Raw genomic sequence first — 24,743 nt, 5'->3', positions numbered from 1 at the left:
AGATTATTAAATCTTGAGGGCCACGACTTGTTATTTGGCTGGCATGCATATTTGTTGTATGATAAGAAGGTAGATAATGTGTTTAAAGTGCATATTTTAAGACAGGCATTGTTGAGAGTCTGGAAGAAGTATAGACATAAGTTAGACTACAAGATGCCATTGTGGGCAATCCCGAAAGATGCAATAGAAAACATAAATGTTGGCTTCAAACATGATGTGACTACGTATAAGGAGATCTTAAGCTTGGAAAGGAACGTCTGGTGTTTGAAGCCGTACAATCTCTTGCGAGATGAGAAGATCATTCAAACTTGGTTTCAATATACTCAATTACATGCCAGGTGGAAAGAAGATCAGAAAATTGGTTTGTCAATGACTGATGAAAATTTGATAAAGTAAATTAGAAACCAGGGTCCAGCACATATCAAACGGATTTATCTTGCATTGATAGATATTGACTCAGAAACAGAACTTGTTAAAGACTGTATGATAAAATGGGCTCAGAATATTCAAGAAGTTATTACAATGGACACGTGGGAAAAGATCTGGGTGAGGAACGTAAAATTTACGCAAGCCCAAAATTTAAGAGAGAACTTTTATAAATGTTTTATAGATGGCATTTAGATCCTAAAAAGCTTGCAAGTATGTATCCGAACTATCAACCTAAATGTTGGAGATGTGGTGGCGAAGATGCAACGTATTTTCATATATGGTGGACCTGCAAAAAGGTTAAGGCTTTTTGGATAAAAATTTGGTGGAATATGCAGAAGATCTTCAAGCAAAGGATAAAGTTTTGTCCGCAATTGTTTTTATTGGGTATAATTACAGATGCTACTGTTGTGGACATTAAGTTGATGTTGAATTTAATTACAGCAGCAAGACTCTTAATAGGTCAATATTGGAAGAAGGAGGAACTGCCGACTATAGAAGAATGGACTCTTAAAGTTTCTGACCTGGCGGAAACGGCAAAGATTTCGGCTCATTTGAAGGATCATTCGCAAGAACGTTATATTATGGAGTGGAAAAAGTGGATTGATTATATCCAGAATAAATATGGGACTAAAAAGTTTCATTTAGCATTTGAATCAGTTTTCTTCTCTTTTCTTTTTTTTTCTCTCTTCTCTTTTTTATGTAATATCAGTATTGCTTGTAGTCATTTTATATGAGCTAGAGTGGGATAGACTTAATAGTTTATTGTTGTTAGCATATGGATGTTTATGATTGTTCTTTGTTTTTATACCTTGTACTTAGCTCTGGGAAGTCGGGGGGAGGGGGGAATGGGGGGAGGGATAGGGAGGGTTAGATAGGGGTGGGTGGAGGGAGGGGGGGATTGTTAAAGATAAAATGTACTGTAAAACTTTTCAATAAAAAAAACAATGCAGTGCACAGTAGCACCAGGTTTGTCCCCTTCAGGTTTTGTGCATGGCCTGGACTTCATTCCAATACTTGAGTACAACCAAGGGGACCCTTCACCTTGCCAGCCACAAGAGTGGATAACACACATTGGGGATGTGTGGAGTAATGTAAAAAAGGCTTTGGCAAAAGCGGAGGAAAGCACAAAAGCACAGGCTAACAAGAAACAAAGGCCCCAGAAACCTCTCTGGGTGGGAGATCAGGTGTATCTTTCAACAAAATACCTACGACTGAGGGTGCCCTGCAAAAAGTTAGGTCCCAAGTACCTGGGGCCCTTCCGGGTCACACGGGTCATTAATCCGGTGGCTGTACGGCTACAGCTGTCCCAGTTCTGGGGAAGGTACACCCAGTGTTTCATTGTAGCCTATTAAAACTGGAAGGGGATGCCCCATGCAGGCCCAGAGAAGAGGTACCAGGGCCTGTCAAGGAGTACCAGTATGAAGTGCAGGAGGTCCTGGACTCTCAGGTCCAATGGGGACAATTGCAATACTTGGTGAGGTGGACAAGATATCCTGTCATAGAGGCATCCTGGGTGGGGGAACTGGATGTCCATACTCCCCGGTTGGTGCAGAGATTTCATTGCCAGTGCTTGGGTAAGCCGGGTGGGGAGTCAGCTGACCAGTCCTCCAATATGTATTTACATGTTTCTCCTTGCCTCCCAGGTGGATCCCTGGTAGAGGGAGCCATCTGTCAAGCCCAATGGGCTTGACAATCACTGGGGAACTATAGCGTGGCCGCAGCCTGGGAGCCCTATGAAGCCATCTCCCAATGCCACCAATCAGTTGGGAGCTCCAGTGGCCCGGTTCTGATTCCGCCGATCATCTGAGAGCTCTGGTGGCCTGGCCTCATCCCAACATGCAGCTGCAATGCTGCTGAGTAGCTGGGAACCCTGGTAGTCCAGTTTCCTCACCGCCAAGCAGCTGCTCTCTCCTGGACAGCCTACAAGCAGCCACAGCACCACCAAGCCCCGGCAGATTAATGGGGCTGCTTCCCGAGGCCGCCCAGCAGTTGATCGGCCCAGGGCTGGTTCTGGCTGGCTGTGACACAGCCAAACAGCTGGGAGGCCTCCCGGCCACCGATCAGCTGATGGAATGCACAGACTTACCGAGCTACAAGACTGGTGGTGAGCCATGGACTAATGCCAAGCAGCAAGGCTAACAATGCGGCTAAGGCAGGCAGGAGGGGAATCTGGGTGTTTTACAGATGTTTACCGGATGCTGGTCTGCTGTGAGGGAAAGAGTGGAGATGCAGGGGGAGTGTATTTAACCCACTGGGAGCAAACCACTCCCAGTGCTGACTTTGTTTGCGAACCATTAAAGCATCTGTTGCAACGTTCCTGTTTATCAATCGCCTGTCATTCTGTGTTCAAGTTAGAGGAGACCAGGGACCGGTATGGATGTGACAACTGTTATCACCATGTCTCCCCTATTTCTTCTTTTCTTTAGACTAGCCAAATCGAAGTCCTATAGGCGTTGCTTAGTCTCCAGGCCTTTAATCATCTTAGTAGCTCTTCTCTGAATTTTTTTCCCCAAACTCGCAATATGTTTTTTGTGATATGGTGACCAAAATTGGTTGCATTATTCCAGGTGTGATCTTACTAGGGTTTTATAAAGCAATACTAATACTCACGTGATCTTGATTCTATGCCTCTGTTTATACAACCCAGGATTGTATTAGCTTTTTGCTTGCTGCTGCACACTGCTGGCTCATAAAGTGATCATCCACTAGGACTCCAAGGTCCCTCTCACAGTAACTGTTTTTATGCCAGGTCTTGCCCAATCTGTATTTGTACCTTTGGTTTTTCCTGCCTAAATGTAAGGCTTTGCTTTTCTCTACATTGAAACTCATTTTGTTGGATAGGGTCTATTGTTCAAGTTTGTCATGACCTTTTTGGATCCTGAGTTTGTTTTCTGGGGTGTTGGCTACTCCTATCAGTTTGATGTCATCTGCAAATTTGATGAGATCCCCTTCAATTCCCTCATCTAAGTCATTTATGAAGATATTGAAGAGTACTGGGCCTGAGATGGAACCTTACGGTACCCCATCGCTTACATCTCTCCATGTGGATGTAGTGCCATTGAGGATTACTCATTGAGTACTGTTTGTTATCCAGTTACAGATCCACCTGGTGATGATGTTGTCTATTCCACCTTTTTCTAGCTTATCAAGAAGTAGGTTGTGGTCTACCTTATCAAATGCCTTATGTCCACTGCATTTCACTGGTCTACTAGTTTAGATCAAAGAATGAGATGAGATTGGTTTGGCCTGATCTGTTTTTAACAAACACGTGCTGTCTACTAGTTGTGACATTGTTTGCTTCTAGTTGTTTGCAGATCTGTTTTTTGATTTTCTTTTCTAGGATCTTCCCAAGTATTGATGTTAAACTGATTGGTCTATAGTTTCCTAGGTCCATTGTGGTGCAATGTTTCTGAGATAACATCTGCCAGCTCTTCCAGAACTCTGGAATGTAGTCTGTCAGGTCCTGGTGATTTATATTCGTCAAGGTTGGATAGGTGTTCCCTTACCATTTTCTTGCTTATTTTAATTTTTGGTTCTAGTATGTCTTTTGCAGTGGTTTTTTTTTTTTGGTGTGTTGGGCTATAGTTTCTTTTTGTGTGAAGACTGATGCAAAGTATGAGTTAAGCACCTCTGCTTTCTCCCTGTTGCCTGTAATATCCTTGCCATCTTCTCTCTTTTAGTGGCCCTACAGTTTCCTTGATTTGTTTCTTGTTGTTAATATGTTAAAAGAAACTTTTTTATTGTCCTTGATTTCTGTTGCAAGTCTTTGTTGGTTTTGAGCCTTTGCTTTGCTGACTTCTTCTTTGCATGTTCTGGCTGTCTGCTGATAATCGGCTTTAGTATGTGCCCCTTAGTATGTGCCCCTTTTTCCATTTTATGTATTTGTCCTTTTTGTCTTTTAGTTTATTAGAGAGATCTTTGTGCAGCCATGCTGATTTCTTCTTGGATTTCTTGTTTTTCTTTCTCAGTGTACCGTGCTGGTCTTGGCTTTTATGATAGCATTTTTCAGGGGTTCCCATACTTCTTGGGTTGTTTTCCCCTTTAGGATTTTCATCCATGGGATTTTCCCTAGGTTCTCTCTGAGTTTGTTAAAGTCAGCTCTTTTGAGATTTAGGACATTGGTTGGATTGTTTTCTATTGCTACTGTTTGCATTATATTAAATTCCAGTATGACGTGGTCACTTTCACCCAAGGTTCTGGTAATTTTAATTCCCTCTATCACTTCTTCTCTGTTTGTAAGTATTAAGTCCAGTATAGCTTTATGTCTAATTCCCTCCTATACCACCTTTTGGGTGACTAAGTTGTTGGCTAGGTTGGTTAGGAATCTGTTTGATCTCCCGCTCATTGCAGAGTTTGTCTCCCAGCTGATATCTGGATAGTTGAAGTCTCCCATTTTACTACTCCCTTCACCCCTGAGCGGGGCACCATAATATCCACTTGGGCCAAAAGGAGACTGATGGGTCTACTTATCAACGGTTCATCCTCTCCCTCGCTATCACTCTTGTAGAAGGTGAGCTACAGGTCTTCCGGGGCCGGAGTTCCCTTCCCCTTGTGGTCTGCCAGGGAAACCTCAATGAACCGGTGAGCCACTTGCAACTTCTCCTTCCCTTTGCTCAGCAGCTCTGGGGAAGATGCCCCAAAATGAAGCAAATGGGTGAGCAACTGGCCAGAGTCTCCTTCTGCTCTGGTCCATTCCAGTGCCACCAGCAGCTCCCTCTTCTTTGCCTTCACTTTCAGCCAGGTGGAGGCTGGTTGGGCAATGGAACCCTCCTGGGTCCAAGCTTGGGTCTGTTCTGTCATCCTAGTCCCAGCTTTGGCCAGTTGCTCACCCATTCACTTCATTCCCCCGAGTCTTCATTATCTCTCTGGAGTTTGCTGGATGGGGCATAGGAGCTCAGGACTCCCTAATAGAATTTAATTTTAATTGAGAGCTGTTTTTGTGTCAATCTGAGATTTTCCAGTCACTAATGCAAAACTTTACTGAGCACACTATTTCGGCACAGATGAAAAGAAAACTAGCTCTAGTTAATTGATGCCTAAATCAGTTTATTAAAAGTATAGAGTCTCCCTCCCCCCTCACATTATCCAATAGAGTGTCAGAAATTATTATGAGAGAGTGTTTTAGTTCTCAATAAACATGTTTTGAACAACCTTGGTTCTCACAGTTTGGCAGTCCAGTGTCTGAAGCCTGCATTCCATTCCTCCCTCTCCTCCCCTGAAATGTGTAGGCAAGCTAAGAAGCAGTAATGGACACAGCAGCATAAGCATTCTTTGCAGTTTGACACCACATTCTTTTTTCAGGGTGCATGGCCTTGAGAACTGGCATAAACATAACTGGCTATGAGTTTCTCTGTTCTTCATCAAGCTGTCATTCCCCCCTCCCTATTTCCCATCATCTAGCCATATATGCTTACTGCCTATTTGTTTTCCCCATGCTCCTTCTCCCTAGCCTTTGATGGCAGGATGCCAGTGAGGCATCAAGCCGGAGAAGTCAGACCTTTGGGAACTGTTTTGGGCAATAGTCTGGTTCTTCCATTTAATATTATTGTGAAATTAAAGAGTTTTTATGTCTTTTGACTTCCAGTTGGTCTTCTGCTAGTATTCTGCTTGTTTGTCCTATGTCACATATGAATTCATATGAATCACAACAGGGCTGTTCTAGTCTTTACACTGTTGTGTTATAAATGACTCCTGTTTTCCCCTCTGTCACTGCTGGATCTTTTGGTTTACTTAGGATGTTTTGAGGGCTTTAATTGGTTTGTGTATTGATTCCATATGGTTGTAATAGTCTGTGGTTGTGTGCTGATTCCATGTGGTTGTTAATAGTCTGTGGTTTCTGAGATGTTTTTGATGTATGGCAGTGTTATCAGTTATACAGCCTGTGTTGGTTGTACTAAATTGGTTGAATGGTCAGCCACTTTTTGATGAAGTTGCATGGATATCATTATTCATTACCCAAACCAGGTAATATCAGTGTACTGTACTAAAACAACTAAATTCTAGGAGCACCAAGGACCCCTTATAGTAAGTTTTATGCAGCATAATAGCTATGAAGTATGAAGTAGTCTGAAGTATGTTGTATCTTTTTAAGTGTCAGGAAATATTTTAGTAAAGAAAATTTTATTGATTTAGAAGATTTTGGGGATAGAAGAAATCTTGATTTGCCTTGTTTAGATCAAAGAAATACTTGAAAATCCTCATCTGATAACTGTCATCAAAATTGAAGATGCTGGAGATGAAATTGTGAACAATGCCATTTCATTTGCTCTTTTTAAAGGTATGTTATCATTCTTATTTTCTCATTTACTTAACTTATATGTTACACATTTCTGCATTATGCCCCCCCAGGACCACAATGTTCTTTGACTCTAGATGCGGTAGTAATTCTCCAGACTGAACTGGTATGCAATTTGGGGTTTTTCCTGGACTCATGGCTTCTGCTTGAGGAGCAGATTACAGCCATCACGGGGGAAGGCTTCATACCTCCTCTTCTGGTGCATCAATTTTGCCTTTTCCTGGATTGAGAGGTCTTTTTTAAATAAGGTTTTATTGATTTTCTAATATTACATCTACATATTTGAAAAGGAATGTGGCAGCTGAGTTACAATAATTCAATTACATATCAATATCATTAGTACAAACTATTACAGTAAGTATTCCCTGTCTTTCCCCCTTAATATATACTGTCTCATATTGAAGCCTGGTTTTCAAACCACTCCTCCATCAACCGGCATATAGACCTCCCCCCTGCATACCAGGCACTAAGAAATTGGGAAGAGCAACGACGTGCGCGACATGAAGACAAACAGCGCAAGAATTCACAAATTACCTCATTGCATCAAATCCAAGATTGCACCAGCACACAACCACTCTGCAATGTTGAACACAAGGAAGAAGAGCAACAACCATTTAAGATCCCTGGCGTGAGAACACGGACAATGACCAGGGTTATGACTACAACACATGGAGCTATAAACAATTCACTTTCAACAACAGATACCCAGAGACAAATACATCCCAAAAATGGATGCGTGACAACTCAAAGAAATACGGCAGACCTCAACAAACAGATCTGAGCGTGCTCCATGAGCAGAGTGCAGACACCAACAGTATAAACGGAATCTCCCCACCCCAGCATCTCCATCCTGACGACGTTGGCAGTTGGTATATATATAGGGACCTATTTATTACATTCATCAATAAGATTTTAGCTTATATATATATTAATCATCTTTATGTGACCTTTACACACAAATCAATATTAAAATTTAACTGTTAGTAATTATACTTCTAAATTTTACATGGCCAAAATTTCTTTATCTCAGTTCATAACAATATCTTATATTCAAAATACACATCTTGTCTATTTAAGTATATTCTATTTTAATTCTCATAAGTAGATCAAAACCCCTTTCTTCTTCAGTCTTATTCTAGCTTTCTTTCATTGCCAAATCATCTTCCATGTCCATGCTTTTGGGTCATCAATCAAATCTCCTTGTATTGTTATATCTATTATTTGACATTGTGAAAACCATCCAGTCGCCATTTTTTGAGAGGACTAGCAGGTCCAGCAAGTCTTCTCTTTATTTTTCCATTTCAATGTAATTGTCCTGAATTGTTTGTTTTCTCCTCCATCTGTTTTTCTTTTTGATCCTCAGGTTCCTTCTGATTTGTATAAGAAATCTTTTCCTTTTTCCATACTATCAGTTTCTTTTCTGGATTTTCTATTATCGGTATTTGTTGAGTAGTTAAATCTTCTGTCATAGTATTTAATTGTTCCACTTTTTCTATTGTATTCTGTATAGATGATTCTTTAGTTATAGTCATAGTTTGAGATTGCATATCCGGGCTGCCTTGTTGTTTTTTTCTGTAGCTTCTTATTTCTTCAGCAGCTGTAAGGAGATTTTGAAGAATTGCTTTCAACATAACAAAAATTTGTTCCTGATCCTCTTCCATAGGAAAACTCTGTTCCTGGTTTTCTTCCATGATAGTGTATTAAACTAAAAGCTTAACAGTCAGGAAATCCACTAGATAAAAAGCACAGCTGAGCTTTTCACAGCTGAAGTTTTGAAGTTGCATGTATCTTATCTATTTTCTGGGCTGTCAGCCAAGTCTCTTTTAGACAATAGTAGGTTAAAATATCAAGTTTAGCCACAAGATGTCGCCCCAAAGTTATTTTGATCTTTTCAATTTTATTTCAACTTTAAAAGGGAAAACCCCTTCAGTAAAAATAAAAAGTAAAAAATAAAGAATAGAGAGTCTTTTAGTCCACCAATTTTAGAAAAATAAAATTTTGATTAGGATCCAATTATTTTTTCAACATTTTAAACTCCCCTGGGTAGTTGGTTGCCGCTGTTTCTAGAGGGAGAGCTAAAATCTCCCTTCCCTCTCCACAGGGGGAAAAAATACTTTAGCAGCTTATGCAGGTACAGAAAATAGTTAGAATTTAAGAGAGGTTGATCTCACCCAGTCTCTTCCATGCTGCTTTAAAGTTGCCTGATGGTAGATGTGACTTTGGCTGTCTGCAGCCTAATGACAAGCCATATTTCTATGGCCGATCTTTCATCCACCAGTTTGGAGGATTTCGCTGGCTCTAGTGGGAGAGCTACCACCTCCTGTGATCCAGCGAGGGCCTCTCCTTGCTGGTCACCTCCAAAGGGCGACTTTCAACCCTTTTCACAGTCGCCCAGTGGTGCAAAACTGGACGAGGAAGATGGAGCTCATCTTCCAGGTGTCCATGGTGACTGCGCAGCAAACTGAAAGTCCTGGATTGGGAGGTCTTACTCAAGTTCACCCATGCCTTGGACATCTCCTGTTTGGATTACTGAGTGCACTATATATGGGGCTGCCTTGAAGACAACCTGGAAATTTCAGCTAGCCTAGAATGCAGCAGGGTGCACAGCAATGGGAGCTCCTAGGTTGCATCTTCCAGTTTCTTTTTGTGTGCAATTCAAGGTGCTGGTCATCACCTTTAAAGCTCTACATGGAACAGGTCAGGTTATCTGCTGGACCACCTTTCCCTAAAGATATGTACCCATCCCAGGCTTCTCGTTTGCCGATGCAGCCACTGTGGACTTAGAAGGCAAGCTCTGTCTTCCACGTCCATTTTCTCTTCACTGGGGGACCCTGGAAAGGGTTGAAAGTCAGCCTGCAGGGGCAATGAGCAAGGAGGGGACACCCACTTGATTGTGGGAGAGTGGCAGCCCTTCCACTCGATCTGGGGCAGCCCTCCAAACTGGCAGAGAAAAGACCAGCCATAGCAATATGGCCCATCATTATAGTTTATAGTTTAGTTTATAGTTTTATTTAATTTATATACCGCCCTTCTCCTTGGTAGGGACTCAGGGCGGTTCACAGGGCATATATAAAAAAGACAATACAAAAATTAAAAAAGATTAAACCCATGCCCAGTTAAAAACAGTAATACAAATCTAAAACAACGATTAAAACCCATAATCCCCCGTCAGGCCAGACCAGCTATTTCAAATAGATGGGTCTTCAGGCCACGACGGAAAGTTCGGAGGTCTGATGCCATCCGGAGCTCCACCGGCAGTTGGTTCCATAATGCCGGAGCACCCACAGAGAAGGCCCTCCCCCTGGGGGCCACCAGTCGGCATTCCCTGACTGGCGGCACCCTGAGGAGGCCCTCTCTGTGGGAACGCACAGGGCAGAGGGGAGTTGATGCCGGCAGCAGGTGGTCCCCGAGGTATCCCGGACCCATGCCATGTAAGGACTTAAAGATCGTAACCAAAACCTTGAACCTCACCCGAAAGACAACTGGTAACCAATGCAGCTCGCGGAGCAAAGGTGTAACATGGGAGTACCGGGAAACTCCCAAGACAACTCTCGCGGCCGCATTCTGTACCAGTTGGAGCCTCCGAGTGGTCTTCAAGGGAAGCCCCATGTAGAGAGCATTACAGTAGTCAAGGCGAGAGGTCACGAGCGCATGAGTGACCGTACACAGGGCATCCCGGTTCAGATAGGGCCGCAACTGGCGCACCAGGCGAACCTGGGCGAAAGCCCCCCTAGTCACGGCCACTATATGATCTTCCAGGGTAAGCCGTGAATCTAGGAGGACTCCCAAGTTGCGAGCCCTATCCACGGGGGGTAAGAGCTCACCCCCCATAGAAAGAGATGGAACATTTTGAATGTCCCGGGATGCCGGGATGTACAGCCACTCAGTCTTGTCAGGGTTGAGTTGAAGTCTGTTCCTCCCCATCCAGACCCGAACCGCCTCCAGGCAATGGGACATCACAGCGAGGGCATCACTGGGGTGGTTTGGGGTCAAAAAGAAAAGTTGGGTATCATTGGCATACTGATGATACCCAACTCCAAAACCACGAATGATCTCACCCAGCGGTGCAGACAGCCAAAGTCAAATCTACTATCAAGCACTTCAAAAGCAACGCGGAAGAAACTGGGTGAGATCTTATCTTATCTTTACCCTAAGTACCTTCTCTTCCTGTAAAAGCTGTCTGAAGTATCTTCCCACTGTGAGGAGAGAGGGAAGGGAATTTCTATCCATCCCTCAAAGTATAGCGGCATTTGACTACCCAGGGGAATCAAAGCATTAAAAAGAATTATTTTAATCTAATTGAATGTATATGTTCCTGAAACTTGGGGACCAAATTTTTTCCTATTTTTACTGGAGACTTTTGTTTTTATCAACAAAAAAGAAATAAAATTGGGAAAATAATTAGAAAAATGGCACCAGTGGCATCTTCTGGTGAAGCTTTGTATTGCAATTTGTTATTTTCTAAAAAGTCTTGCTCAAAGCCCAGACCTTAGATAAGACTTTCCTGACCTTGGCACCATCTGTGAGAGGTTCAGCTATAACAGAACAGCTGGGCAGCAAAATTGGCCTACTTGAACTGTGAATGTAAACTTTTACTGACTTTTGCTTATCAAACAACTTTTACCAGAAAGACTATTTACAAATATGTGAAAGAGATGGATGAAGACCAGGAAAAGATTCGTTCCATATTGAAAGCAATACATGAAACTATTCTTTCAGCTTGTGATAAAATGAGACCTAAAATAAATGATCAAGATACCAGCTTAGATGCACAAAGCCAAATTTTGACTACAACCAAAGAACCAACAATGCAGAAAATAACAGAAGAAGTGGGACAATCAAATACTAAGACAAATTGACCAACACAGCTGGTGGAAAATCCAGAAAAGGAAGTGACAACACTGAAAATGGAAATTACTTTCTATATAAATCAGAAGAAATTTGAGAAAGAACAGATAGAATTAAAGACAAATATATCAGAGCAAACATGGGGGACTGGAATAACAGGGAGACAATTTAATGAATACAAATGGGCTAGTCCTTCCAGAAAACTGGCAATCAAATGTTCCCCTTTAATTCAAATAACACATATAAGAATAGAGGGAGATTTATTTGACGATCTAAAAGCGCTGATCTTGGCAAAAGAAGAAAGTTAGAATAAGATTGAAAAAATTGGGGTTTTGATTCATTAGAGGGGATTTTATATCGTCAATTAGAGGCTTAAAGGGAGATGTTGAGATAAGGGGAATTTTGGTTATTAGATTTAAAATATTTGAAAATAAGGATTCGACCTGTTTAATATTTAAAAATTAGACTTAAAAGAGAAAAGAAAATTAATTATTATGAATATGTTTGATTTATTGATTAACCCAGACAATATATACAATGGTTTTGATTTATTAAAGGGGATATTGTATTAATAATAGTAGATGATTTAATATGATAGAAAATAGATAATTCTTAGGAAATAGAACAAGATTATATTCAAATAGATAAAATGTGTATTTTGGATATTATAGTTTGTTACAAAGTGAGATAAGAGAAAACCTGGTTCCCAAAGTCTGAAAATTATGGATATCAAAGGTTAAATTGGAATATTGTTGAGAAACTAAAAAATGAATAAAAATTAATAACAGGATATGGATTATCTATGAAGATTGAATATAATTAAGACATGCATAAGCTAAAATTTATTGATAAATGTAATAATGATGTTTTTATTGAGTTGATATAATTAGAAATGTACTGGCTTGAATATGAGACAGTAAATGGTAAGGGAAAAAGAGAAGAAATATCTGATGTTGTAACCTGAGATCTGTACTAAAGATTTTATTATTGAACTGTTGACTAACCCAGTCACCACGTTGCCTTTTAAATACTCAAATATAAAATTGGAAAATTAATAAAATATTATTTTTTTTAAAAAAGGTATGTACCCATCCTACCAAGTCAGATACAAAATGGGACAATTGACTGTGGCAACATGCACTCACTTCACCCCGGGTGCCTCATTACAGGAGACCTATCATGGGTGTTCATTATCAGTTGGCCCTCTGTCAGCACTATGCCCTGCCACTGGACCTCCTCCTTCCCCCTATTGCGTGGCCACAGGCAATTCACTCAGGAATACTTATCCCTACCTGATTCGCAGCTCAGGACACTAACAGCCAGCCAATTCATGCATTGATGGATGGGCCTCTGCCTTCCCATTGGACTGCCTTAGGCACTGGGGTGGGGGGGCGGGGGACAGAGTGCCAGGTCTGGAAAGGCCCATGGGGGGGGGTCCTGGCACCATGCTTCTGCCACTGCCACTGCTGCACTTTGCACAAGCCCTGAAACATGTAGCCCATCTCCACTTCCCATGATGCTGCCTGCCCCATCCCTCAAGCTCCCCTGTGCCAGATTTGTGGCATTTCACAGCTCATGCAAAGTGCAACAGTGGTGACAGCAGAAGCGTGATGCTAGACTGCCTCCCCCAGGGACTAAATTCAGCCCATTTGGAGAGAAATCCTGACATGTGCAAACTACAGAATGCCAGTAGTGTCAATTCCCACATTCCATTGCAAGAACAGCCTAGTTTCCTCTGTTCCTTTGTAGCACTGTGAGTGTGGAGCAACTAGTTCTCTGGGCACATACTGAACTTTACTCTTGAAAACCTTTCAAGGAAAAACAGTCCAGTTGCCTCTTGAAAAATTCCCTTTGGAACAACCATGACCTGAATGACTGAGAATCTCCATAGGCAAGATGATGACTAGTGACATTCCCCAATGGCTTTCTACAAGCAAAGTCAAAGGGGAAGCCAGCAAAAACTTGGAAGGTGAGATCCTTGCTTAACAATTCATGTGTTCCTTGTTTAACAATGGTAACTGGGAATTTCCATTACAGTTATGGGGTGTCTCACTTCACAATTGTATCACTTAGCAATGGAAATTTCACTCCCAATTACCATCGTTAAGCAAGGACTAAGTTTAATGGTACATATTAGCCTAAACAAGGTTAATCTAATTCAATCTATCTATCAGGATAGAGCTAGAAGGGACCTTGGAGGTCTTCTAGTCCAACCTCTTGCTCTAGCAGGAGACCCTATACCATTTCAGATAGGTGGCTGTCCAGTCTTTTCTTAAAAACCTCCAATGATGAAGCACCTACAACTTCTGAAAACAAGCTGTTCCATTGGTTAATTGTTCTCACTGTTAGGAAGTTTATCCTTAATTCCAGATTGCTTCTCTCCTTGATGAATTTCCATCCATTGTTTCTTGCCTTGCCTTCTGGTGCTTTGGAAAATAACTTGACACTCCCCCCCCCTCTTTATGGCATCCCCTCAAATATGGAACATTGCTATCACATCACTCCTATTCCTTCTTTTCTTTTTAATCTTTTATTGATTTTTTAAAACATGGATCACATGATAGTTGGTTAACAGTATGTTTGCTGGATATACATTTGTAAAGAAAAAACATTAACAATTGGTTTCTATAATCCATAATCCGCATACTTAAACAAAATATTCTCTCTATAATCTTGATTTTCACTTTGAAATTTTGCTTTTGACCAGTACCTTTCTTGATCAATATATTTTGCTAAGTCAGAATGTTTTTCCATATGTTTTCCCCAACCAATTATACAATTTATTCCAGATTTCATAATAATCAGTTTCATCTTTGAGTTCCAACATCAACCTATCCATTTCAGCACAGGATAAAATCTTATTTACTACCTTTTCTTCTGAGGTTGTCTCATCTTTCCATCTCTGTGCAAAGACTAATCTTGCTGCTGTTAGCATTTGCAATAATAGGTATAAGGATCCTTTATTATATTTGTCTTTGGTAATGCCCAGCAGAAAGAGTTCTGACTTTAGCTCAATGTTCTGCATTAATATCTCTTCTAACAACTGTTTTATCCAATGGCAAAATTTTTGTGCTTTTGAGCATTTCCACCACATAGGTCCCTGGCGATTCTTTGCATTTCCAACATTTCAGTGAGGTCTTTTTATCCATTTTGGCTAATCTCACCTGGGGGAGGTGCCACTTATAGAACATCTTGTATAGGTTTTCTTTGTATTCAGTAGCTAATGTGAGCTTCCTATTCCTTTCCCATAATTCTTGCCATTTGTCTAAATCAATACTATAACCAAAATTTTTACTCCAAATTTACATTGTATCTTTTACTTGCTCTTCCAACATATCCTGTTCCAATAAATATTGATATATCCTTTTTATCTCTTTATCCTCCATTCCTAATAAAATTTTGTCTAATTCTGTATGTTCTAGTTTTAGTTTTTTATCCTTCATATATCACGATTGTATTTGAAAGTACGCCCACCATTCAAGTTTTATCCCTTCTTCTAGTAACTTTTTCCTCAATTTTAGTTCTCCTCCTTCGTCTAAGATGTAATATGTGCGGTCACCTTTCTTAATTTCATAAAATTTGGGTGTATAAAGATATCCAATGTGGATAACCAATTAGGGATTTCCATATAATTACATTTTTTAATTTTAACCCATACATCTAATAACGCCCGTCTGATGTAGTTTCTGGAATACTGATGAGCCTTATGCTTTCCTTCCCAAAGAATTGCGTGCCACCCTATCTGCATATCATGACCTTCTAAGGCTAATAATCTTCTGTTTCTCAAATGTATCCACTCTTTCACCCAGGTGAGTGTGGCTGCTTGATAATATTTTTAACAATCTGGAAGGCTGAATCCAACTCTTTCCTTAGAATCCTGTTAAGAGTTTAAATTTAATTCTCGGTTTTCTCCCTTGCCAAATGAATTTAGATATAATTTTATTTAAATTTCCAAAGAACCCCTTTCCTAATCTGATTGGTATACATTGAAATAAAAAAAGTAATTTAGGTAGAACGTTCATCTTTATTGTTGCAACTCTTCCCATAAAGGAGAGCTGCAAATTTTTCCATCTGTCTAAGTCTGTTTTAATTTGCTCAACTAATATATCATAATTATCTCCTTTAAGTGTGATGCATGTTGCCATCAATTGAATCCCTAGATATCTCAGCTTTTTAGTTATCTGAATATTTAATTTCCCAACTAGCTCGTTTTCATGTAATTTCGTCATATTCTTAACTAACATTTTAGTTTTTTCTTTATTAATCTTTAAACCTGCTACTTCACCATATTCTCCCAATATTTCCAACAACCTTACACCAGACTTCAAGGGCTCTTCCATGATGAAAACCAAATCATCTGTGTAGGCCTGTAGTTTGAATATTTCCTTTTTGGTTTCTAAGCCTTTAATTTGTTCTTCTTTCCGAATTATTCTAGTCAAGACTTCTAGAGAGATGACAAATAGAAATGGTGATAATGGACAGCCTTGTCTTGTGTCTATTTGAATTTGAAAACTTTGGGTCGTTTCTCCGTTTATTACTACTTTTGCTTCCTGTTTCAAATAAATTGCTTTTGAACATATTTATAAACTTTTCGCCAAATGCCATATATTTTAACTGATTCAACATGAAATCCCATTTAACGTTGTTGAATGCTTTTTGCACATCGACAAAAACAAGTGCCATCTGTTTTTTATTGTGGGTCTCGTAGTATTCCAATGTGTCTAATATAGTCCTGACATTATATCTTATCTCCCTCTTAGGCAAAAAACCATTTTGGTCAGGATGGATAAATTCAACCAGAAACTTTTTCAATCTTTCTGCCATTATCGCCATAAAAAATTTATAGTCTAAATTAAGTAATGATATGGGCCTATAGTTTTGGATAAATGTCAAATCAGAATTTTCCTTGGGTAATAATGTAATAGTTGCTTCTTCCCATGAGGTCAGAGTCTTTGCTTTTTTTAACACTTCATTGAATACATCTAATAAGATTGGGCCTAAAAATTCTTGACAGTTCTTATATATTTCAGATGGTAATCCATCCGGGCCTGGCGTCTTGTTGCTTTTTTGCTTCTTAATTGCTTCTGTGATTTCTTGGAGTGTTACATCATTGTTTAACATGTTTTGAACTTCTTCTGGGACCTTCAGTAGATATGCTTTCTGAAGGCATTGTAGTATTTTATCTTCACTAATACTCTCTTCACCTTTATAGAACTTCTTATAAAATTCATACGTCACGTTTTTCCCCCTTCACTCTGATAGATAATCTCCCCATCTTTATTACATAATTTACTACTCCATCTTTTTTCTTTTTGTTTCTTTAATCTGTAGGCCAGCCATCACCGGGTTTCTTTGCATGTTCATAAAAATTTTGTGTTAACCTTTCACTTTCTGCACAGTTTCTCCTTGTCCATAATATTCAGTTTGTGTTTAATTAGAACTAATTGTTGTTTGAGATCCCAACTTTTCAGGGTTTTTTGTAGTTGTATTTCCAATTTCTTATGTTCTTCCTCTAAGCTTTTTTGGAGTTGCCTTTTTTAGTTATCACTGGCCATATATGCAGTTGCGACTCCTCTCGTAGCTGCTTTAGCCATATCCCAAAGGTTTTGGCTGTTCGTATCTTCTTTCTTATTTGTTTGGAGGAACATATGCATTTGCTCTTCCATCTTAGATTTAAATTCCTTTTGGTTCAAAATTGCTCTTTTTAGGGTCCACCTCCTTTTCTTCTGTCCTTTCCATCTGATTGTAATTGCATTATGATCTGCCCAGAAATTTGTATCTATTGTGGCATCCTCTACTTCCAAATTTAGTTCTTTTGATATCCAGACCATATCAATTCTGGACCATGATAAGTGGTGACAAGAATAGTGCATTAATTGCCTTGTTTTCAAATTTCTCTCCCTCCAGCTATCCTGTATATTAAATTCCTCCGCCATTTTAAAAGAAGTACTGGGAAGTATTCTTCTAACTCCTTTCCTTGTACCACTTTTGTAATCTAACTCTCTGTCCACTATTGCATTAAAGCCACCCATTAAGCAAATATTCTCATTTTCAATTTCTCCAATAACCTTAAGCATTTTTAATAGAATTGTTTTTGTCTTTCATTTGGGCATAAATTCCAATGAGGGCTACTTTTTTTATTCAGAAGAACCTCGATTATTATTATTATTATTCTACCCTCTTTATCCTTACAAATTTGTCTTACTGAGATTCCTTCCCTAATATATACCACTATTCCTCCCTTTTTCTGTTGTGATGATGACACAAACATAGTTCCTAATTTGGGATAATTCAGTAAATCTTGATGTCACCTATTTATATGTGTTTCTTGTAGGATTATTATATCCAGATGCATTTTACTAAGCTTATTGAGAATTCTATTCCTCTTTGCAGGGGAGTTTAAACCATTGACATCTAAGGATAAAATCGCTGTTTCTTCCATATCACTGCTTATATTTTGATCTTGTCGCCCTTGTTGGTCTGATCTCTTTAAGTTCTTTAAATCTGCCCTCATCACCATTACCATTGTCCACTTTCCCCCTTCTACCGATCTCCCTTTCTTTACTTTGTAATTCCCTTGTTTCTGTAATCTGTTCTCCTATGGCACCTTCTTCTCTCATCTCTCTTATTTCCAACTCTTCTTCACTACCAAAATATTGCCTGAAGAACTCTTCTGCCTTATCTATTATATCTAATCTGTATCTTTTCCCTTGCCTTGTCACCATAATTCCTTCTGGTGTCCACCACCTGAAGTTAATGTTTTGTCTTATTAGTTTAGATGTTATGTGTTAATATGGCCTTCTTAGTTCTCTTACCCTTCTAGGGATTTGTTTAAGAACAACTAATTGTTTCCCTCTAAATTCTATTGGGTCATCTCTGGTTCTGTATAGAATCTCATCCCTAATCAATTTTTTAATGAATCTTATGTGAATTTCTTTAGGCAGATTATGTCTTCTCGCATAATTAGTCTGTATCCTATAGATTTCATCTATCTCGTTCACCATTTCTTCCCTCCCAATTCCTAAAGCACTCGCTAGCAAGTTTGTCATCATTTCTGGGAGATCTTCCCCTTTTTCCTCTCTCACATTTTGAAAGTATAGGTAGTGATCCACTTTCTCTGTTTCGAGAAAAATAACTGTCTTTTCTAATTCTTTGTTGGCTTGCATAAGTTTTTCATTCATTTCATCTACCCTTTTCTCCTCCTTTTTCATTCTTTCTTCGATCTCTAATAATTTCTGTTCATTCTTTAGGATTTGTTGTTGAAACCACTCACATTTCTCATCCACCACCCCCATCATTTCTTTAAGTTCTCCAGTGTCACTTTTCCTATTTCTTTTTTCAAGTCCTCATGGTTTCTTAACATTACTTCCTGTAACATCACTTGCACGTCCTTAAATGAACTCGCTCTTGCTCACTGTATCATCTCTTCTATTGATCTTTGCCCCACTGGGTTCAATTCAACTGATCTCATTTGAGTAATTTGCTTCCTTCCTGTCCCAATGCTTGTTAAATTATGAATACTTGTCATGTTTTGCAATGTTGTTAACCAGCCCTCCCACTTATGTACAATCCTTGTTTTTCTGTCCAGCATGTCTGATAAGGTAATTTACCTATTCTGTGCCTATTCTTTCCAAGCTTGCCTTTATGGTAAAATAATAATTTATAGTTTCTATCTTAACTATATTGAAATTTTAGTACTATAAAATATATAACAATCACGCTATTAATTCACAATGATTAGTTATCTTATGGGTCCTAAGTACTTGTGCTATGCTATAATCTTAAGTCGCTTGGATATTATAATGATCAATATTATAAATTCATTGGCAGTACAGTGTACAATTTAACACTTATAAATATAAATGTATTCAACAAGATATACAGATCTAAAAAGTCTTTCCTCCTCTCCAAACTTTCAGTCTCTTGTTCTCATATAGGGTTTTTTTCAGTTTTGTCACACAAGAACTTGTTTAACCGATTATTAATTTATTATTAATTTATATAAGCCCTAATTTTACTTACAGATTTTCCTTCTCTCTGAAACAGTCTTTCTCTTCTTTATTTTAACTCTATGTCTGTTTTCTTCTCAGCCAGTAGAAAAAACTTGTTTAAAGTGTCCACTTTCTCTGCTTCATGAGCACTTTTTAATCCTCAGTTTTTAAATTGTTCTAAATTCTTACTTGCTTCTCACGTAAAAGAAAGGCCACTCTATCCTTTTCAGCCCATATAATCCAACTACTTAAGGTAAAAACTTTGCCCCAACTTATCTATCACCACTGCTCCATGGGGGGAGAGGGAAAGTCCCTCCCTTTTCTTTCTAGGGCTCCTTTTCTCTTTTCCCTTTTAGAAATCCTCCAGGGCAGCTCTCCCTTCTCGGATCATTCACACGGGTCGTTAGCTATACACACCACCAGATCCTTCACACTGTCACTTCACTGATTCTCCATTGCTTTCTGTCCAGCTGGCTGCTGTCACTTCTTCACGGCTGCCATTCTGGCCCATCTCCTTCCCCCATCCAGCTTCTCTGAGGCTTTCCTGCTTCTGTCAGACCCAACCGCCATCTAGGATGGCTCCACAGAACGCCTCATTCTTCTGATCCCCCTCCGAGGACCCTGGGACTCCAAAAAATCTGCTGGGCGAGGGGAAGAGGTTGCAAAAGCAGCACTCTTATCCAGAGCGCCATCCTGATGCAGCCATTCTCCTCAGCAGCTGGTCACGTGATCCACTCCTTTTCCTTCTTTTCACTACCCTAGATGTGCCCAATTCCTGCAACCATTCTTCATATGGGATTCTGGAACACTATTTCAGATGTTACATTAACTATCAACAGGACAATTAGGCAGATCTTCTTTCGCTGGGGTTGCTTACAACAACTCAATATAGAGTAGTATGGGATTCACCCCTTTAAAGTGGCCACTGGGCAGGACTTTGTATTTATCCCCAAATTGCCCTCAGGCCACTTTCTAACTGCCTCCTTGAAGGAGTGGATCACCCAACTGTAAAACACCTGGCCAGTAGTAAGAAAAACATTGGTGGAGGTAAGGGAAATGTATAAAAAACAAGGTGACAAAAGGCGCTCGACACAAAAAGACTTTAAAATTGGTGACAGGGTGTATTTATCCACCAAGTATTTATAATCTAAACAACCTTCCAACCTTCCATAAAACTGGGACCAAAGTATTTAATGTCCCATTTAAAAAGTTATCAACCCAGTCATTGTTGAGCTTGAGCAGCCAAAAACACTCAGGCAAATGCACCCTGTATTCCAGACATGTCAAACACAAGGCCCGGGGGCCAGATCCGGCCCACGAAGTGGTTTCATGTGACCTGCGAAGCCATCCTGGAAACAGCGAGGGAATGGTCCCCACTGCCTTGGCCCTGGTCCAGAGACCCTCCTTCTGCCAGAGACCCTCAGATCTGTCCCACTCCTGCCCAGGCCCCCATAGGCACCCTTGATGCGAATGATGTAGAGCTGGCCATGCCTACCTAATAGGCCATACGCACTCTAGCCACGGCCACCCAGTAGGCCATGCCCACCCAGACCATACCCACCCAGCCCCCTGAGGGCAACCGCAATGCTGATGCAGCCCTCAATGAAATTGAGTTTGACACCCCTGCTGTATTCCATTGCAGCTTATTGAAACAAAAATCACTTCCTCCCTACACCCAAAAATGAAACCACCTCCTGACCTGATTATGTTTGAGAGGGAATAACACTTTGAAATCAAAGCCATTTTGGACTCTCGGACACACCAGGACAAAACCCAATATCTATTACTGTGGAAGGACTTTCCACCCTCCGAAATCAAATGGATGGACTCAAAGGCAACAAAGCTTCTAAATTGCTTAAGAGATTCCATGAGCAATAGCCAGAGAATCCTCATTGAATAATGACATTTGGTTTTTTTTCTCTCCGTCTCCTGCTCTCTCTCTTTTGTTGCTGTCAAGGGAGTAGTATGTCAGTTCTGCCATCTTCGGTTTCAAAACTCATTGGCATTCTGCCACCAATTACCAAGGCAGGGAGCTCAAGGGAACAAATGTGTCATGGTTCCGATGAATGAGAAAAATCAAACAAATTGCATGCATATTATTTATCTAAAAAGTCTTAGTAATGAAATGAAACATCGGCACTCATGGAGGGATGCCAGAATCTGAAATCTCCTCCCCCCAAATCCTTCATAACACACACACAATCCCTGTCCTTATCTAGACATCATAAATCACATTATCCAATTAGTTTTACATATAAGGTTTCACTTCCCATTCTGTACGCAGGCATTTGCAATCTTATCACAACTTCTGGGTGATTTCTCCCTCCCAAATGAAACAATTAAAATAACAGTCTCTTATATTGTCAGTGCAAAAACATGTCAGGGTTTGCAGCATTGACAAAATGGACAATAAACATGTATTAGGGCAGTGCTGGGAAACTGGGAGGGGGGAATGACATTTGAGGAAGACTGGGGATGCTTTGAACCAGTTCATGCCAATATTCAAGGGCACCAAGATGCCAGATTGAAGGGAAAAGCTTGTATGCTTTCATGTGGGAAATTTAGTTGTAGCCTGACTTTACTGCAACCAGCATCTTTTAGTAAAAGAACCTATCACTTCACCTAAATAGAGTTGAGGGTCTTTCTTTCCTAAGGGATCAGACTGGGGCAGGTCTGACAAAAGTAATATAAAAAGCCATTCTATTAAAATATGCAGTGTTATGTTTGTTCATGTAAGGATTATAACTATTCATAGGAATTCCTAATTAAGATAAAATCAGAAAAAAATGAAAGTATAAAGAAATTAAGTATGGCATTTTGGGGGCAGGATGTCCTATTAATAATCAGGCAAAATGCTCATAATCATAGTTTTATTAATAACAGCATTAATTCTTCTTCATAGAAAGTCTAGAGAAAATAAAGGGAGTTCAAACAAAATGAGTGGGCTGGAAAATGAGAATTGAATACTGTATTTCACAGAGTGTGATTTTAATATTAATACAGTTCCTCCAATTTCAGCTTTCAGCACAAATGAAGACGATAAAGATGACTGGAATGGTCAACTGAAATTGCTTTTGGAATGGAATCAATTGGACTTAGCCAGTGAAGAGATTTTTACCAATGATCGACGTTGGGAGGTAGGTTATGCAGATTGAAAAAGCAAAAATTAGAAAGATTTTACTCAGCTGAAATTGGTACAAATGGTCCTACATATAGAATAAAATTCCATCAATAATATCTAAGACAGACAAATTATAAAATAATAAATGTTGGAATTGCCATGAAACAAAAGAAACATTTTATAATATAACAAGAGCCTTGGAGCAGTGGGCTAATGCCTCCTTAAGTAACACCAGCTGCCTGCAATTAGTGCAGGTTCGCATCCCACCAGGCTCAAGGTTGACTCAGCCTTCCATCCTTCCGAGGTAGGTAAAATGAGGACCCAGATTGTTGGGGACAATTAAGCTGACTTTGTAATAATGCCGCTTGGGGTGTGTGTGAAAGCCCTAACAAGCAGGCATATACATAGAATGAAGGCTACTGCTAAGCTTGTAAGCCGCCCTGAGTCTTCTGAGAAGGGCGGGATATAAATGGAATTAAAATAAATAAAATAAATAAATAATAAGATACACAAGTCTACTGCAGAAAAATTTGGAATTTCAATGTGAAGTGAAACCACAACTTTTTTATTAGATATAATTTCAGGAAAAAATCAACAAGAAATGTGATAATTTAATGAAATATAGGCTTACAGCAGCAAGAATAAATTTTGCTCAGCCCTGGAAAATATGTCATTTTAATAATTATCTAATTGGGAACTTAAACTTGGAGAATATGCAGCAATTGCAAAATTCACAGTATACATACACAATAGAAGTGTAAAGAAGAATAGTTCCTATACATACAATACAATATGCAACATGACAAATATAATCACTTACAGCCTGATTTCTAAGGACTCTTAAATGTCTACAATTTTGTATATTAGCAGATGTACAAAAAGGGGGGAGTTAGAAAACCAATAGTTGTTTTTTGTTATCTTTTCCCTGTTTTTAAAAATATTTTTATACAGTGGTACCTCGATACTGAATGTTAATTGATTCTGGGAAGCATGATGAGTACTAAAAACTACGAGTGCAAAGCAAACCAGGAGACTTACCATGTGACCCTTTGTTTTGACCAGGAAAAACTTTTTTTTCCTATGTCACTAATCTTCCCAGCATTGCCGAGATGCCCTACGCACAGTCACTCATGCGCTCGTGACCTCCTGTTTAGACTACTGCAACGCTCTCTACATGGGGCTGCCCTTGAGGACCACTCAGAGGCTTCAACTGGTGCAGAATGCAGCCGCGCGAGTTGTGATGGGGGTTTCCCGATACTCCCATGTAACACCTCTACTCCGCGAGCTGCATTGGCTTCCGGTTGCCCTTCGGGTGAGATTCAATGTGCTGGTGATGACCTATAAAGCCCTAAATGGCTTGGGTCCGGGTTATCTGAGGGAACACCTGCTGCCGGTATCAAGCTCCCTTCGTCCTGTGTGCTCCCACAGGGAGGGCCTTCTCAGCATACCACCGGTTAAGGAATGCCGGCGGGTTATTCCCAGGGGAAGAGCATTCTCTGTGGGCGTGCCGGCCCTATGGAACCAACTCCCCATGGAACTTAGGACTGCCCCCGACCTTCGCTCATTTCGCCGGGACCTGAAAACTTGACTCTTCGAGCTGTCTGGCCCAGGCTGAGGGGTTTTAATTTTATTGGGTTTTAGTTTAAATTTTGGGGACTTGATTTAATTAATTTTTAATCTGATTTTAATTTTTGTATGTTTGTTTTTAACCCTCCCTGTAAACCGCCCTGAGTCCTACGGGAATAGGGCAGTATATAAATTTAATAAAATAAAATAAATTGCCAACTTCCTGTCTTCCCTCTATGGCCACCCCACTCTTCCTTTTGCAGCACACTGCAAAAGTACGAGTACTGGGACAACATTTTCACATCAAAATGTGCTGAGTATCAAATTCCACAAGTTTTGAAACAGTCAGATACCGTGATACCACTATTTATTTTAAGTCTTGTTAATAGCTATTCAATCCTTTTATTAATATGTTAACATATTAAGTAACTGCACAATGGAGATCTCAATATTAATTAATCAACTCAAGTCCAAAATCTTTGTTATACAATCA

General features: G+C 39.8%; 1 protein-coding gene across 1 annotated transcript in view; it reads left to right on the top strand.

Moving 5' to 3' along the window:
* The window catches only part of TRPM8 (transient receptor potential cation channel subfamily M member 8), a gene marked incomplete at both ends in the record, with an annotated part of 349,124 nt that overhangs the window by 196,756 nt on the left and 127,625 nt on the right, over positions 1 to 24,743 (top strand). The window contains 2 exons of the mRNA XM_083349746.1: positions 6,604 to 6,706; positions 22,582 to 22,700. Coding sequence (XP_083205872.1) covers positions 6,604 to 6,706; positions 22,582 to 22,700 — 222 coding nt within the window. The remainder of the gene's footprint in view (positions 1 to 6,603; positions 6,707 to 22,581; positions 22,701 to 24,743) is intronic.

This window comes from Vipera ursinii, assembly GCF_947247035.1.
Source record: "Vipera ursinii genome assembly, chromosome: 1".
NCBI lineage: Eukaryota > Metazoa > Chordata > Lepidosauria > Squamata > Viperidae > Vipera > Vipera ursinii.
This window is presented reverse-complemented; position numbering and strand designations above follow the sequence as displayed.